At 35.4% G+C, this 16,532-nt stretch overlaps 1 protein-coding gene across 2 annotated transcripts in view; it reads left to right on the top strand.

Moving 5' to 3' along the window:
• The window catches only part of EEA1 (early endosome antigen 1), a 114,674-nt gene that overhangs the window by 49,313 nt on the left and 48,829 nt on the right, over nt 1-16,532 (top strand). For both annotated transcript variants that reach the window (XM_060656787.3, XM_060656786.3), the window contains 3 exons: nt 7,004-7,342; nt 13,299-13,448; nt 14,717-14,836. In XM_060656787.3, the coding sequence (XP_060512770.1) occupies nt 7,004-7,342; nt 13,299-13,448; nt 14,717-14,836 (609 nt within the window). The remainder of the gene's footprint in view (nt 1-7,003; nt 7,343-13,298; nt 13,449-14,716; nt 14,837-16,532) is intronic.

Genomic DNA, 16,532 nt, shown 5'->3' with positions numbered 1-16,532 from the left:
TGAGATAATAGACACAATTTTAACCTAAGGTTTAGGGTAATTTGTTGCTTGTGCCCCTGGCCAACCTCAAACCTCTTGATCTCAGGAAAGCTGTATGTTTTCAAAATTGTTATAGACTCCAAAGAGCTTTTATTTTTGGGGTTATATCTATGGATATTTAGTATATTAGAAATTAAAACATACATTTAAAAAATATGTGTTTTTAAAACATTAATTAATAAATATTAACAATACTATTTCTTATGAAAGATGACTATTTTTTAAAACAAAAAATAGTGGTGGTGTTTTATATTTTTGCAAACCTCTTTAATGTCTAGCTTAATATTAGGACAGATGGATTCTCACATCTGCTTTTACATTTCATCTGTTGTGATATGGTTGAAGGGTATGAAGAAAATTCAATCTCACATAGGTATGTAGTTGGGAAGAAGAGGAATCTCTGAATAGCTTTTTTTTTTTTTTTTTTTTTTTTTGGATAATTATAGCTATTTTTATTTGATACTATACCAAAACTAGATAAGGCATAGTTTCTCAATAGCTAGTTACAGTCTAGAATCTGAAACCATATCAATGCTGTTTATATATTTGTAACACTAAATTTATTAGTTTTTTTTGCCTTTTGAGTGGGTTTTATAACATCATGCATTAGTCAGGTGTAAAATATTGGTTATGCAGATCTTCCAAATATTAACACATTACCTTGTGCAATATAAAAACAGTGTCATTTGTCAATATCTCCATCAGTCTCTGAATAGGCTTTAAGTATGAGGAAGTGTCAAGCTCATGGTGATGGATACTGGTTTTCCAAAATTCTGCCCTTCTTTGAAAGCTTGAATTTTATTATTGGAAACAAATAGTATCAATTCTGTTTTCTTACGTGATAGGTTCTTTTCCTACCAAGTATGAATAATCATAGTTTGTTATTCTTGCCAGTAAAAATGGTGTTTTATGAAAAACAGCAACCAGCTCAGCTTGTAATTTAAGACCATAAATGCTTTTCCATGTGACAGTTCTACTATTGTTTGGTATGCAGCAGAAGTGATCTATGCATACTTCTACTTTTTCACATAGATTTTATTTTTCCTTGCTATTACAAATATTGCAGCTGTGAACATTCACATCTAAATCTCATGCATTCGTGCAAAAATTTCTTTGTTATGTCTCCCAAGTGAAATGGCTGGGGTGCAGGCTACACACGTTCAAGTTTAGTACGTGACCTCAATTTTCTGAAGTAATTATATCAGTTTACCGTTGTCCATTTCTCTGTCAACTCTTGATGCTGACTTGATCTTTTTCTGTGGCTTTATGAAAACCTGTCCATCCTCCTCCCCCTTTTGTCTCCTGTCAAGCTATATGTGGAAAACTTCTATATACAATTTAGTTTTATCTTTCTCCCTCAGTTTGATTTTTAATTTCTTAAAAATTGACGTTCTACTTTTTGGGAATTGACCAAGATGTGTACATAAAGTGGATGTTTATGATCAGTGTCATTTATTATATAATTTTGAAGCATTAAACTATTAATAAAGGACATGATTTGACATTGATAGACTGAAATGTATGGTCAGATAATGAAGCACAGATTGTATGTATACACACACACGTATTATTAAAAGAAGTACTATGAGAATTTGATAAATAGTATATAGAATCAAGATGATTTAGTGTGGTTAAGACTGGAATATGATTGATTAGGGAATAATGGCATCTTCTACTCATCTTAATAATCCTTACATCAGTGTAAGACTTAACAATTTTTTTTCCAAAATGTTTTTCTGGTTAGGATTTGCTCACCAGTTAAAGTTAAGTGCAGAAATGCATCCTTTTCTTATTATCCTTGCTATCTGCCTCTCCCACCTCTCCTCATCCCATGTCCTTGGCAAACTATGATTGCTGACAGTGGTGATATCCACGTGTTTTGAATTTGGAAATCTTTGTATTTGGTCTTAGGAAGACCATTACATGAAATGCCTTGGGCATTTATTATAGGTTATATACCAGCATCAAGGTGGATAGACAATATTTTAACACATAATGAATGGAAACAATAATTGCTTTTGCACTAATATCAAGGTATCCTCAGTATTAGACCAATGTTTTGTAATTACTGCTTTTGAAAACTTAAAAATAAAAGGGAATATTGAAAAAACTTCCTTCTTAGTTTCAAATAAGAATCATAGTCTGATATTCATTCATTCATTCGTTCATTCATTTATACACTAACATTTAAACACAGTTCTGCAACTCAATTTAATTATTTTTATGTAAATTCTGAACAAAATAATATGCTTAGTTAAAGCTCCTGGTATAGGTCATTGTAAGAGACTGAGTTATTTTTTGGGTTTTACCTCTCATCCTTTTTCCATCCTTTTATTGCTTTCCCTTTCCGGTAGTCCTAGTATTAAGGTGCTCATAGTCCAAAGCAAGAGCCAGATGTGACAAGTAGTTCTGTTGTTGTGTATGACCACTATATTTATTGCAGAGTGGTGCACTGAGGAATGGTGTATGTAGTACAGTGGTGGAAGGCATGTTTAAATCCCAGCTTTGCCACTGACTGACTGTGACAGCCTCTCCAAGTTTGTTTCCTTTCCTACCCATTTGCCTCTTAGGAGTGGTATGGGTCTTAAATAAATTAATAGATGTTTAAGTGCTTAGACCAGTGTCTGGCTTTTAGTAAACATCCCAGTCAAGGTTTGTTGTTTTTGTTTTTGTTTTTATTTGGTAAGTGTTGGTGCAGGGTTGGGTCAAGACCAAGGTGGCAGTTTTCCTAACTTACTGCCTAGTAAATCAGCAAATGCTTTTGTAGAAGACAACTGTTTAGCTTAGTCTTCAAGGATGTTAAGGAACATCCTTTCACATGGCAGAGGGGTTGATTGCATTCATTTTGAGAGTTAGATATGCAGAAGGCATGGGAACATGTAAGAGCACAAGAGAATATGAGATGTTGGAGAGCTATAGTAGTTCAATTTGTTTTTTCTCACCAAGCTGTTTTGAAGAACAAATGAGATGCCTGAAACTACTTTGTAAGCTAAAAAAATGCCATCTTTTTGCATTCATTCTCATTACTTGGGCAAGTAATAAGTGAAAACTGGAGTCTAATATAGGGAAATTGTCTCTGTAAGAAAATCTGTTGAGAGCAGTTGGTGAGGAAATCAAGAGGACGGGACAACATTTGGAAGGAAGGAGTTTTGCTTACCCAAAAGATAATTATGTTATGAGTTAGGCTTAACAATCATTTTGGAATTTAAACTTGAATAGAGTGTTTTGGGGGAAGCATGAATTGACTCACTGCGTGTCTAAATTGTGTTGTGACAATTTACTGGACTTGGAATCATAATATATGACTCTGCCACTTGGCCAGGTCATAGAGGTTCTTTGAGTTTTTACTTCCTTATTCAGAAAATGGAGATAATAATGTATCTCATGTTTTGTTTTAAGAATTAATATGGACATGTGAAAGTGCAATTACTATGTTCTTTAATGACTCTCACTATACTTAAATCAGTTTTCAAAAACCATGTATTTGCTATAATATTTTGCTTCAGATTTCATGGGAAGACTGTAGTAAGAATGAAAATTTGTAGTACTAAATATAGTTAGCCTTCTGCATGTAAAAATTATGCAGTGTGAGTGGATTAAGTCTTTTTTTTAGAATATATTTTTTAATTTATTCATTTTGAGAGAGTGTGTGTGTGTGCGTGTGCGCGTGCGCGTGCATGCATTAGTAGGGGAGGGGCAAAGAGAGAGAGATTGAGAATGTCAAGCAGGCTCTGTGCTGTCAGCACAGAGTCCAACTCAGGTCTTGATCCCATGAACTGTGAGATCATGAGCTAAGATCAAGAATTGGTCGGGGCGCCTGGGTGGCGCAGTCGGTTAAGCGTCCGACTTCAGCCAGGTCACGATCTCGCGGTCCGTGAGTTCGAGCCCCGCGTCAGGCTCTGGGCTGATGGCTCGGAGCCTGGAGCCTGTTTCCGATTCTGTGTCTCCCTCTCTCTCTGACCCTCCCCCGTTCATGCTCTGTCTCTCTCTGTCCCAAAATAAATAAAAAACGTTGAAAAAAAAAAAAAAAAAAAGAATTGGTCACTTAACTGACTGAGCCACTCAGGTGCCCCTGGATTAGGTCTTTTAAAAAGAAAGTGGTTGAGGTTCTTTTAAGGAAAATTTAATTATCTCTCATCTGTGCTATAAAGCCTGGTAGCTTCCAATTAATTTTTTAGGACAAGTGAATTTTAAAGTCTACGGTTGTTATGTGCCTTTACTTCTTAAAGGTTGAAGCTGTCTGAGGGGTCATCTGTGTATAAATTGGTGGGAATATTTGGTCACACCATAAGTAAGCCTGTGGAGAAGCCTTGCTAGCTCATTACTAGCCTTCAATTTTTGCAGCATGTTTTAAAATTATATCCTGCCCACATTCTTAGTATATGTGAGCATGGCGGCCTTTATGAAATTCAGTGACTTAGAATTTTCTTTAAAAAGATGCAGCACAGCTTTGAGTGGGGGAGGGAGGATGTCAGGGTCAGGGTGGGGGGAAAATGTAAAAAGATGCAACACAGTTATACATCAATGAATAGCCTTAATTTAACATATGAAGTCCAAAATAAATGTAATTTTCTTAAAACAAAAAAATGTAAAATTACATCCAGAAAGATCTGGAGTTACTAGCCAGTAACACAAAGAAATGTTTATAAAAACATTTTCTTAACAGATAGTTTAACTCAAAAGTTGTTTTCTTCCCTCTAGTCTTTCGACTCTTACTCTTTCTTTGTTTCTGTTGGTTGGCCAAGGCACACATCTCTTCTGGGTGCTCTTCTTACCTTTAAGTTTGTCTCACATCTTGTCTTTTTTACATATACCTATAGCATCTTCTGGACACTGCTTTTCCTGTAGTATATTCCTGCCTGGTAATCTATTTACATTAATGTACCTTTTCTCAGATGGTGTTCAAGAATCTTTACTGCTAACTTTGCTACATTGGTACCTAGATTTATTACTCCCCTTGAGGTAGTAGTGTTTGCACTTTCCCCACATGTATGTTGCTTGTCTCTTGTTCCCTTGTGTCTTTTTATGTAAATTTTTGTGTCTGTTTCAATGACATGGTGTGAGTCATGCATACGTATTACTTAACTCCTATCACCACTTTACTAAGCTCAAACTTTATTTTCAAGTGATTATAATTACTAGTTAGCCCCATCTGACTTTGCTTATTTTATCAAAAAAGAAAAATTATTCACTTCTGACACAGGTTTTGTATTCATTTTTTTAAAAAGCTTATTTATTTATTTTTTGAGAGAAAAGGAGCGTGGGAGGGGCAGGGCGAGAGGGAGAGAGAGAGAGAAAGAGAGAGAGAGAGAGAGAGAGAGAGAAAATCCCAAGCAGGCCCCACACTGTCAGCACAGAGCCCCATGTAGGGCTCAGACTCATGAACCATGAAATCATGACCTGAGCCAAAACCAAGAGTCTGATGCTTAACCGACTGAGCCACCTAGGCGCCCTGTATTAATTCATTTTTGTTTGAGAGAGTTATATTTTAACTTTCTTGGAAAAGTTTTTTTTTTCTTTAATGTGTGTATTTCATTTAGATTATTTAGAGACCAGAGGCTTTGATTGTCCTCTACTATTTCTTTTTTTTTTTTTTTTTTTTTTTTGTCCTCTACTATTTCTATATTATTCCCTTCTAGCACACTGCATATAAAAAGTGAGTATAATCAACATCCACAGCTTGACTTCTCAGATGCTTGTAGTAGCTTTTTATCCTAGCTATCGTTCTTTTAGCATTGAGTCAGAGTTCTGATTCAGGTCTTATATATAAGTGTGTTGACTTAAAATGTTCTATATTAATTGTAACAACTCCACTGAGACTAGATGTCAACATTTGAATAGGCTAGTTGATCCAGATCTTTAATTGGAGGTGTCATTTTTTTGTATTTTGTACTTGATAGTACTGATTAAAATAATAAAACATAAGGCAAGTAAATTATGTTTAGATCACTATTTTTATACACCTAGAAAGAAATTTGAGTTAATCTTAAACTTGTGACTCATATAAATGGTCTTTATCAAGAAGAGTAAAAATAAAGAATCAGTAGGATCTACATACTAAAGCAGCAAGTGGTATTGTTATGCTAAAGCTCTTATCAGCTATGAAGTTACAACACCTCAGGGCGCCTGGGTGGCTCAGTCAGTTAAGCGTCAGACTTCAGCTCAGGTCACGATCTCGCGGTCCGGTCCGTGAGTTCGAGCCCCGCATCGGGCTCTGGGCTGATGGCTCAGAGCCTGGAGCCTGCTTCGGATTCTGTGTCTCCCTCTCTCTCTCTGCCCCTCCCCCGTTCATGCTCTGTCTCTCTCTGTCTCAAAAATAAATAAACATTAAAAAAAAAATTAAAAAAAAGAAATTACAACACCTCAAATCAATTGCTGTATATTGTTATTCAAAGTAATTTTTGATGATAGAAGGTAGGTTTTTTTTTTAATGTTTATTTATTTTGAGGGACAGAGAGAGAGAGAGAGAATAAGCACATGAACAGGGGAGAGTCAGAGAAAGAAAGGGAAAGAGAATCCTAAGCAGGCTCTGAGCTGATGGTGCAGAGCCTGCTTCAGGGCTCAAGCCCACGAACTGTGAGATCATGACCTGAGCCAAAGTCAAGAGTTAGACACTTAGTGAGCTACCCAGGCATCTCAATGATAGAAGGTAGTTTTATTACTTAATTCAAATGGGAGAGTATAAATATATTGTATACCCTAAAGAATCTAGTAGATTTTAGTGTTTCATTTTATGTCAAAATTCAGTTGGTAATCCTTGTATTAGTAGAGCTTAGTCAAGTGGGCCAATAATAAAATAAGTTAGTATGTAATAATTTAGTCCTATTTTGGCCAGAATATATTCAGCCAAATGTTTTTTTATATTGCAGTGTGGCTAATTTTAGTGGTATTGTTGTAAAGATAGTTTGAATAATTAGAATAATTAGAAATATTAAGAAAGGAAATTGTTTCATCGATATTTCAGAACTTGACTGAAAAGCTTCGTAAGAAAGAACTGGAGTGTACTCAGTTAGAGGAGAAACATAACGAAGAATGTGTGAGTAAAAAGAATATACAAGCAAGCCTTCATCAAAAAGACCTAGATTGTCAGCAGCTTCAGTCAAGATTATCTGCATCTGAAACCTCCCTGCAGAGAATACAGGCAGAACTAGGTGAAAAGGGGGAAGCTACGCAGAAGCTCAAGGAAGAATTATCAGAAGTAGAGGCCAAGTACCAGCATCTTAAGGCTGAATTTAAACAGCTACAACAACAGAGAGAAGAGAAAGAGCAGCACGGGTTACAACTCCAAAGTGAAATTAATCAAGTAAGAGATGTTACTTTTATTTATTGGAATTCCTCCTGTGGTTTCTTGTGTGCTTGGTAGTTATTTGATCATAATATTGTTCATTAAAAAAAACAGTCATTTGAAAAATTAACTCTTCATTTTCATAACTGGTAGTACTGAATCAGATCTCATTTCCTTTCATTTCAGTTTTCCTTAATGAGAAAAAAATGTTAGCACCCATCATATAGTATTGCTGTGAAGTGTTTATGAATTAATACCTATAAATTGCTTAAGATGGTACCCGGCACAGGGCACTCCGCTTGTGTTAGTTACTATAATTAATTCACATCGTTGACTATTCTTTAATTTAAAAATTCTTATGTTTTGTTACTAAATTTTTGAAATATAATTATGGTTAAATCAATAATTTAAACATTAGATATTTTAGTTATTTTAAAGTTTATTTGAGAGATAAATATTTATTTATCACGTGTGTGCACACATGCAGGGGGAGTGGTAGAGAGAGAAGGAGAATCCCAAGCAGACGCTGTGTTAACAGCACAGAGCCTGACTCAGGGCTTGATCCCACGAACTGTGAGATCATGACTTGAGCCAAAACCGAGAGCAGGACACTTAACCAAGTGAGCCACCCAGGCGCCTCAAAATTAGATACATTAAAAGAAAAAACAAATTAGCCCTAATAACTTTTTAGAAGTAAATAATTGTCTATCAGATTAATCAGTAATTTGATTAATGAAAGTTTGACTTTGCCATTAACTTAAATTAAGTTCTGTATTCTTATTATTGCTTATAGATAACATTAAAAATCAGTTGAAGAATGGATATTTGGGAGGCATTAAAGTCCTCAGCCACTTTTTTGATAATATTCACCTATTTTCACTTAAATATTGCAGTGATACTTGTTTTCACGGCATCAGTCCTTCTTTCTTGGCCTGAGATATTTTTCCTGTTCCTCTTCTCCTTGGTGACCACATGGCTTACTTCAGTTGTCACTCTTCTATAGAAATCCTTTCCTGTACATTGCCACTTCTCCCACCCTGATCCCCCAGAGATGGCTTAAGCATTACTTACCACAGTACAGTATATTATCATAGTTTATGTGTCTTTCTTCACTGGACTCTGTACTCTTTGGATGCAAAGACCATGTCTTACTCATTTTTTACCTTCACTACCTGGCACATTGCATGTTAATGAGCAGATATTTTAGTGGATAACTTAGATATTTGATGTTCATTTCAGATAAAGAAATTGGGTACTTATGGTTTCTAAAAGACATTATGTTTTAGTTGTTGGGAGATACAGAACTGAAAAAAGAAACAGTACTTACCTTAAATCATTATGTAAATCTTATTGAGGACAAGGCAAGTACTATCCTGTACTAAAGAATGGGAGGATTATAATAAAATGATCCTATATATGATGGGAATTTTGCAGAGTTCCTCTTCTGTTTTCTTCTCCTATAGCACTTCATTTGTGTAATTATTTTATCCAGTATGTGATCAGGAAAAGCTTTGTGTGAGAGATAGAGGTGGTGCATGAAATTATGATTTTGGGTAGGTATTGACAAGTGGCAGTTTGAAGGTAGAAGAATCTTCCAGGCAGAAGGATTAGTGAGAAGAAACTAGTGTCAGCAAAGTATTATAAGAACCAGGAAGGGGCACTGATTTCCTCTTAAGATAGGGTGTGTGTAATAGGAATGGGCTATTGTGATTAGAAAGAGCATTTGGAACCTTATTGTGTAGGGTGTTGAATAGCAAGCTGAGGAATTTGGGCTTTATTTGGTTGTCAGTGGGAGGAGGGGTATCAGGAATTTGAGAACCTACTCAAACATATTTTTATACAAAGACTTGAGCATGTGATTAGTTGGTTTAGTCACAATTCTGTAATAAATAAAGAGGTCATACTGAAGACCTTGAAGTGACACCATTTATCTTCTTTTAGCCTGCCGTTTACATTCTACCTTCAAAATATGTCTCAAATCTGTCCACTTCTCTTCATCTATACTGCTACCACTCTTTTTTTTTTTTTTATGTTTATTTATTTATTTTGAGAGAGAGAATGAGAGAGAGGGAGAGAGTGGGCATAAGTGAGGGAGGGGCAGAGAGGGGAAGACAGAGAGAATCCATCCCAAGCAGGCTCTGCACTGTCAGTGCAGAGCCCAACTCAGGGTCCAAACCCATGAACCACGAGATCATGACCTGAGCTAAAGTCAGACACTTAACCGACTGAGCCACTCAGGTGCCCCTGTACTGCTACCGCTCTTAATTTAAGCCACCATCATTACTCACCTAGGCCACTGTATTAGCCTTCTTAAAGTTTCCCTTCTAGTGAGCTCCATAATCTATTCTCCTCCTCTTCCTCCTCCTCCTCCTCCTCTTCCTCCTCCTCCTCCTTCTCCCCCCCCCCCCCTTTTTTTTTAAGTTTATGTATTTATTCTGAGAAAGAGAGTGTGAGCGGGAGAAGGGCAGAGACAGAAGGAGAGTGAGAAGCCCAAGCAGGCTCTGGGCTGTCAGTGCAAAGCCCGCCATGGGGCTTTATCTTGTGAACCCATGAGATCATGACCTGAGCCAAAATCAAGAGTTGGACGCTCAACTGACTAAGCCACCCAGGCACCCCTATATTCTTCTTTAGAACACTTTACATTATATAATTAGTTTTTGTTTACTTGCATATTGTCTGCCTTTCCATTGGATGCAATTCCCACATTCCTTAATATGAGGAATTTGTTTTTTTATACTGTCGGCCTCTATACTTAGGGCTTTCAGCAAATATTTATTGGAAGAATGGACATGAATCTTACCTTAAACCTTTTTTCATATCCTTAGTGTAGGTATGAATCGGGTTTGTCTTGCTCTCCATTGTATCCTCAGCACCCATTTCAGTAGTGACAAAAGTAGATAGCTGGTGATTGTCATGAAAGGACCTGAAAACACAGCAGCCTGTATTCTTCATATTTGGGTTTATGACCACTTCCTAAGTAGCCACAAATGTGCAAATAATGATGTTATATAACTGAAAGCTTAGATGTCATCATTTTAATTTTAAAAAATTATCTAACATACATCTTGAATAGCATAGTGGATTTAGAAACCAGCTGCCTGGGTTCCATTTCTAAGGCTTGTAAGCCATGTGATCCAGGCACATTATTTAATTTGTGCCTCAGTTTCCTCATCTCTAATAAGTAATAGTGGAATCTTCTTCATAAGGCTATATATATATATAAGGATTAAATTAGTTAATATTTACATTTAGAATAGTAAATGTTGGCACATAGTAAATGTTAGGAGTAAAATGAATAAAGAATTATATATTATATATAGGTTTACAAAGTGAATTTATTATAGATTGTATATATATCTTAAAATGTGACTTTAGAACAGACCATTCTATTAATAATTCCAGTGTATATGATTTTTACTCTTAATTTAACCTCTTCTTTTTTAATATGTTTATACAAATAGTATAGACATCATTGTTTAAGTGATTTTGGCCTACTCCCACCATTGGACAGCCTTGATTTGAGATTATTTTTAAATTAAAGATCAGGGACTTACCAGGAATTGTGCCATAATGAATGAAAAAGTTATTTATAGTATTATCTCACCCCTTTAGTAAATCTTCAGAGCAATAGTTCTCTTTAATTCGGTTGGTTCTCAATTCTGTCTGCACATTAGAATCACCTGGGGAGATTTAAAAAATTACCATTATCAAGGCCTTACCCCTGGTCCTATTAATTCCTGATGGCTGGCATAGTCTTAGGCATTGTCATATTTAAACATTTCCCCTGTAATTGTACTATGCAGTTGAGATTGAACACTGCTGCTTTTTGAAGTGTTACTTTTTGGTAAGTCCTTTCTAAAGAGTTTCCTGAAACTCAGTATAATCTGATTCTTGTGATGAAAACATGGATTTCTGGGCTTTAGCTCAAATGTACTAAATCTAAATTTATATGGGACGAGTCTGATTATCTGTGTATTAACAATGATATCAGGAGACCCTTTTATATTATTTTTTTGGTGCACGTACAGCATAGCGATTTGACAGTTTTATACATTACTGAATGCTCACCATGGGGAGTGTGGTCACCATCTGTCACCCTACCATGTTACTATAATATTATTATTAACTCTTTGCTGTGCTGTACTTTTCATCTCTGTGACTTATTTTATAACTAAGTTTATACCTCTTAATCAGCAGGAGATTCCTATTCAACAAGTTTTAAGAACTAGATATGGGTGATGCCTGTTTGTAAGAGATCACACACATTAGATGCTTGAAATGTGAGTTTACTTTGAAGGCCTCCCTTTTACATATCAGGATTTTGCCTAATTCTTGTAATAAGAAGGAAGTTTGGGTACTTAACCTTATAGAGCTAATCCACTGCATTTTAACAAGAAGAATCAAAAGAGAGACGTCAGGATGCTGGCTAAGGACAAAGATAAAATAAATGCATTCTCTTTAGTACTGATTCTTGTTTTAGTTAGATGGAAACATGTTTTACTTTAAAAATTGACTTTGGTTTTCCTTATTAAGGATAGAATATATTCTAATAGCGTCAGGGTGTTTCACAGCATAAGAAAATAGTGGGTGTCCACTTTTCTGATAAAACTTTTCTGTTTTTTCCTGGCCAACTATGAATTTTTATGGAGAAATATGCAAGTAGAGAGCATATATATAGGAATATGACACAAAGGCTAGAGATTCTTAATACTCTCACCATTAACCTGAATAGCTTTGATTGAGAACAGTTGTACAGAATGCTTTTTATTAATTACTAATTTTAGTGAGGCACATGAATGTGTTACGAGGCTGGTGTGGAGGAGCACTCATAGTGTATAAGCCTTGCCAAATGTCTTGCAACTTTTTCAAATATCATACAGCTCATTTTTGTTTTATATTTCCAGCACTTATGCAGTAATTCTTCTGAAATTAATACAAACTTTTTTTCTTTTTTTGATAGAACTCCCCCTCTCCTAAGAGAAACCGACTGCTATTTCTGGTAGTATTAGAGAAAATAACGAATTTGAGAAAGTGATGGTTCTTAGCTCCCGGGCAAATCTTTCAATTAGTTTTAACTGGGTAGTAATTTTAAAGTCAATGAATGAGGGCCACCTAATATTAAAAAAATATATATTCTTTATTCTCTTTTATTTAGAAAATTATGTGCCAATCTCTGCTGTCAGGGCAGAGCCTGCTTTGGATCCTCTGTCCCCTTCTCTTTCTGCCCCTCCTTCACTCATGCCCTCTCTCTCTCAAAAATAAAAATTAAAAAAAAAAAAGAAATTATGTGCCAATTTGAGGATTTGGGAGTGGTTTGTGCTCTATTCAATACCCAAATGTAAGAAGTTAATTGTGGTGGTTCATAACTGTGATAAAATAAGAACCAGTATGAAATTAAAAAAAAAAAAATACTGTGGAATAGTATTGTATGTGCCTTGACTGTCTTGATTTAAAAAAAAAATTTTTTTTTTTAATGTTTATTTTTGAATGGCAGACAGAGCATGAGCTGGGGAGGGCAGAGAGGGAGACACAGAATCTGAAGCAGTCTCCATCCAGGCTCTGAGATGACAGAGCCCGACGTAGAGCTTGAACTTACAAACCACGAGATCATGACCTGAGCCGAAGTTGGATGCTTAACCGCTTGTGTCACCCCAGGCGCCCCTGAGTGTCTTGATTTTTACATTTCATTTTATTATTTTAAGTTCCTCAAGTGATTGTAATACTTAAGTCCAAAAAAGAGCCTTTGGTTCACTATATTTTTAAGAGAACAAAAACCCCCAAAACTGTGATGCTTAATCACAGTTTTATGTGATCCATCATAATTCATGTGATTAAAATTCAGCTGGATCTTAGGTTCCCCCAAAGTATATGAAAATTAAGATTAAAAAAAAAACACATTGTTTAGATGGTAGTGATGAGTGTGTGTTTGTACATAGGTAGTATACAACCTTTTTTTTTTTTTTCTTTTTTAAAGTTACATAGCAAACTTCTGGAGACAGAGCGCCAACTAGGTGAAGCTCATGGTAGGCTGAAGGAACAGAGACAGCTTTCAAGTGAAAAGTTGATGGATAAAGAACAACAAGTGGCTGATCTACAACTCAAACTTTCTCGTTTAGAAGAACAGGTAAGCTAACATTTCAAGTGAGTTTATGTTAGTAAGTTTATTGATAGATTTGAGGCATGTTAAATATTCATGATGGTTCAATTTTTTTATTGTCAGGAGCTTTAATTGGACATTTTTTTTAACTTTAAATTGTGACATTTATTTCTCCCCACTGGAAACATCCTACTTCCTATTCACTATATATGGGTCATTTTGTTGTGACTATATTCTCTAAAGTTCTCAACTAAAATGTGTTAAGAAGACTATTTTAGCTTTAGGCAAGAAAGATTCTGGGAGTGAACCTTTCATAGGCTGCTGGGAGGGAAGAGTCTCCCTACCCAGGAAGGACAGCATCCCAATAGAACAGTGAAAAATGAACACAGTTGGTGAGGATCATTAATGACACATATTTGGTGCATGTAAACCTTGAGTTTGCACTTATGGATTTTCACTTTCAATTAAAGCATAAGATTGAATGCTATTCTAATTAAAGGTGTGGTTGCTAAAAATGGTAAGTATTATTTGGTTAAAGTTATCATTAAATTATGTCTTTTACTAAAATTGAACAAATAATGAGAGTTAAAATCTGTAGCTGCATCAAGCTACATCTAGCTTCATCAAGCTAGGATTTTCTTCTAGACCCAGAATCTTGGACATGGTAGAGGATTCTGTTTTTTCCCAATAAGCGATAATTATGATTGTTTTGGAAAAAAATAAAACAAATATTGATACTGTGATTTAGATTGTTGCTACAAAAAAATTGTATGTAATTAATTCCTTGATCATATTAGTATAGAAAAAAGCAATAACAAACTGAATGCCAACCTAGAGAAAGAATTGTATTCTTAGGATGAGTCCCTAGGAATACCTAGGGAATAGTTTCATAATCATGAGATTAGGATTCTATAAGTAATGAGATATTGCTTTTAAAGTTGATTTTATGTATTGTCTGAATTTAGGGGTTTTTTTTCTTTTTTTTTTTTAATGTTTATTTTTTGAGAGAGAGAGAGAGAGAGTGTGAGTGGGGAGGGGCAGAGAGAGAGGGAGACACAGAATCTGAAGTAGGCTCCAGACTCCGAGCTGTCAGCATAGCCCAATGCAGCGCTCGAACCCATGAACCGTGTGAGCCAAAGTCAGATGTTTAACTGACTGAGCCACCCAAGCGCCCCCTTGAATTTAGGTTTTTACTTCAGACTCGAGAATTTTGAGAATTGAAGTAATGCCAGATATTTACAAATGATAGCATTATGCTTTTAAGTTGTTAACTGACAATCTACATTTTTTTTAAGTTGAAGGAAAAAGTAACAAATTCCACAGAATTGCAACATCAATTAGATAAAACAAAGCAACAACATCAAGAACAACAAGCTCTTCAGCAAAGCACTACAGCAAAACTTCGAGAAGCTCAGGTGAATATTATTTGAATTATTAGCCTTTTAAACAGGATTTAACCAGGTCATTATTCTTTTGTTGTACTAAAACTGGATAATGCAAAAAACTTGACTCTGAAGGGTTTTGATAATTTTCAGTATCTAGATGAGCAGAAAATCTTTTTCTTTTGATTGCTATGTTGAAATTTTCTATTTTAAAATTATTATAACTAGATTTGCTATTGTAAGTGTACTTATTTATATAAAATGTTTAAATTTTATTAAATTTCTTTATTTCTTTATGTAGACAAAATATATTATTGCTTATTATTTATTATTTTTAAAAGTACCTTATTTGAAAAATTAAAGCAAGTACAAATTTCCTGATTTAGTTAGCCCAGTAAAAAAGAACATTTTGTATATTCTACAGTAGAACTTAGTATTTGTTGGTCATGTCTTTCCTGCTTTAGAACCATCATAGGAACATTGGAATTGTAGGCATAGAAAATATAAGTGATTAGGTTAAATTTATACAGATTCTATAGCGTAGCTTAGAAGATTGAAAGAAGTTAAATTTTCGTTTTGTTACAGCGAGGGGAAGAGGGTGCCCTCTTTTGACATTTGTTTATTCCTTCAGTCTTTCATTAATTCATTGAATGTTGTTGCGTACTACATGTCAGGCACTGTGGTAAGCACTGAAAATAGAGATGGGTAAGACAACGTGCTTGCCTTCTAGAAAATGGTAGTCTAATGATGTGTAAACAGAAACAATGTTGGAGTTATTTAAAGGAGGCTATAAGTAAGATGTCTCTTTCCCTTCTGAGTTTGGAGAGTGGGATGAGAGTCAGATGGATAGAGATAAAACTATTGTATTCATGTACTTGTTCTTTCATTTATTCAGTAAACAAATATGTATTAATATCTACTCTTAGCCAAGGAAGTGATTTTATGGACGTGACAGCAAATGAAATAGACAAAGCTGTCTGTTCTCATGGAGCTTAGTGAGGGGGACCAACAATAGCCAAGGTAAATAGGCAAAATGTGTGGTGTGTTAGATGGCAGTCAGTGCTATGGAGATGACAAAGGAACGGAGATTAGAAATTATCTGGGGAGCTGTAGGTGGGACTGCAGTGTGAGATAGGATTGCCAGGGAAGACCTCTCTGAGAAGATGAAAGAGCCAAAGGAATAGAAAGTGTGAGGCATGTGGATATCAGAGAGAACAGCATCCATACATTAAAAAGCCTTGAGGCAGGAACATGTCTAAGGACTATTGGGAAGCTGGTGACTGGAGTGGTGTGAGACATGAGAGGGTGACAGAGTCCTGGAGATCACAGAGGAGTAACATGTCAAGCCTCGTAGATAATTCTGAGGATTTTACTGTGAGTGATATGAGAAATCATTGCAGCGTTCTGAGCAAAGGAGTAACATGATCTTATAATTTCACAGGATTACTCTGGCTGCTGTATTGAGAGTAGACTGTAGGGACATGTGATTATAAGCAAAGAGATTAGCTATGAAACAACTACAGCGATCCAGATAAAGAAATCATACGGCTTGGATCAGAGTAGAAACAGTGCAAGTAATGGGAAATGGTCAGATTCTACATATATTTTAAAAGTGAAGCTGACACATTTACTGATAGATTGATGTGGGATATATAGAGAGAGAAGTCAAGGATGATTTCAAGAAGTTTGGCCTGGTTAATGAGGAGGATGGAGGTCAAGCAAGATGAAG

The sequence above is a fragment of the Panthera onca genome, chromosome B4 (assembly GCF_046562875.1).
Source record: "Panthera onca isolate mPanOnc1 chromosome B4, mPanOnc1 haplotype 2, whole genome shotgun sequence".
Lineage (NCBI taxonomy): Eukaryota > Metazoa > Chordata > Mammalia > Carnivora > Felidae > Panthera > Panthera onca.
The sequence above is the reverse complement of the archived record's forward strand: the minus strand, read 5'-3'. Positions and strand labels throughout refer to the sequence as shown.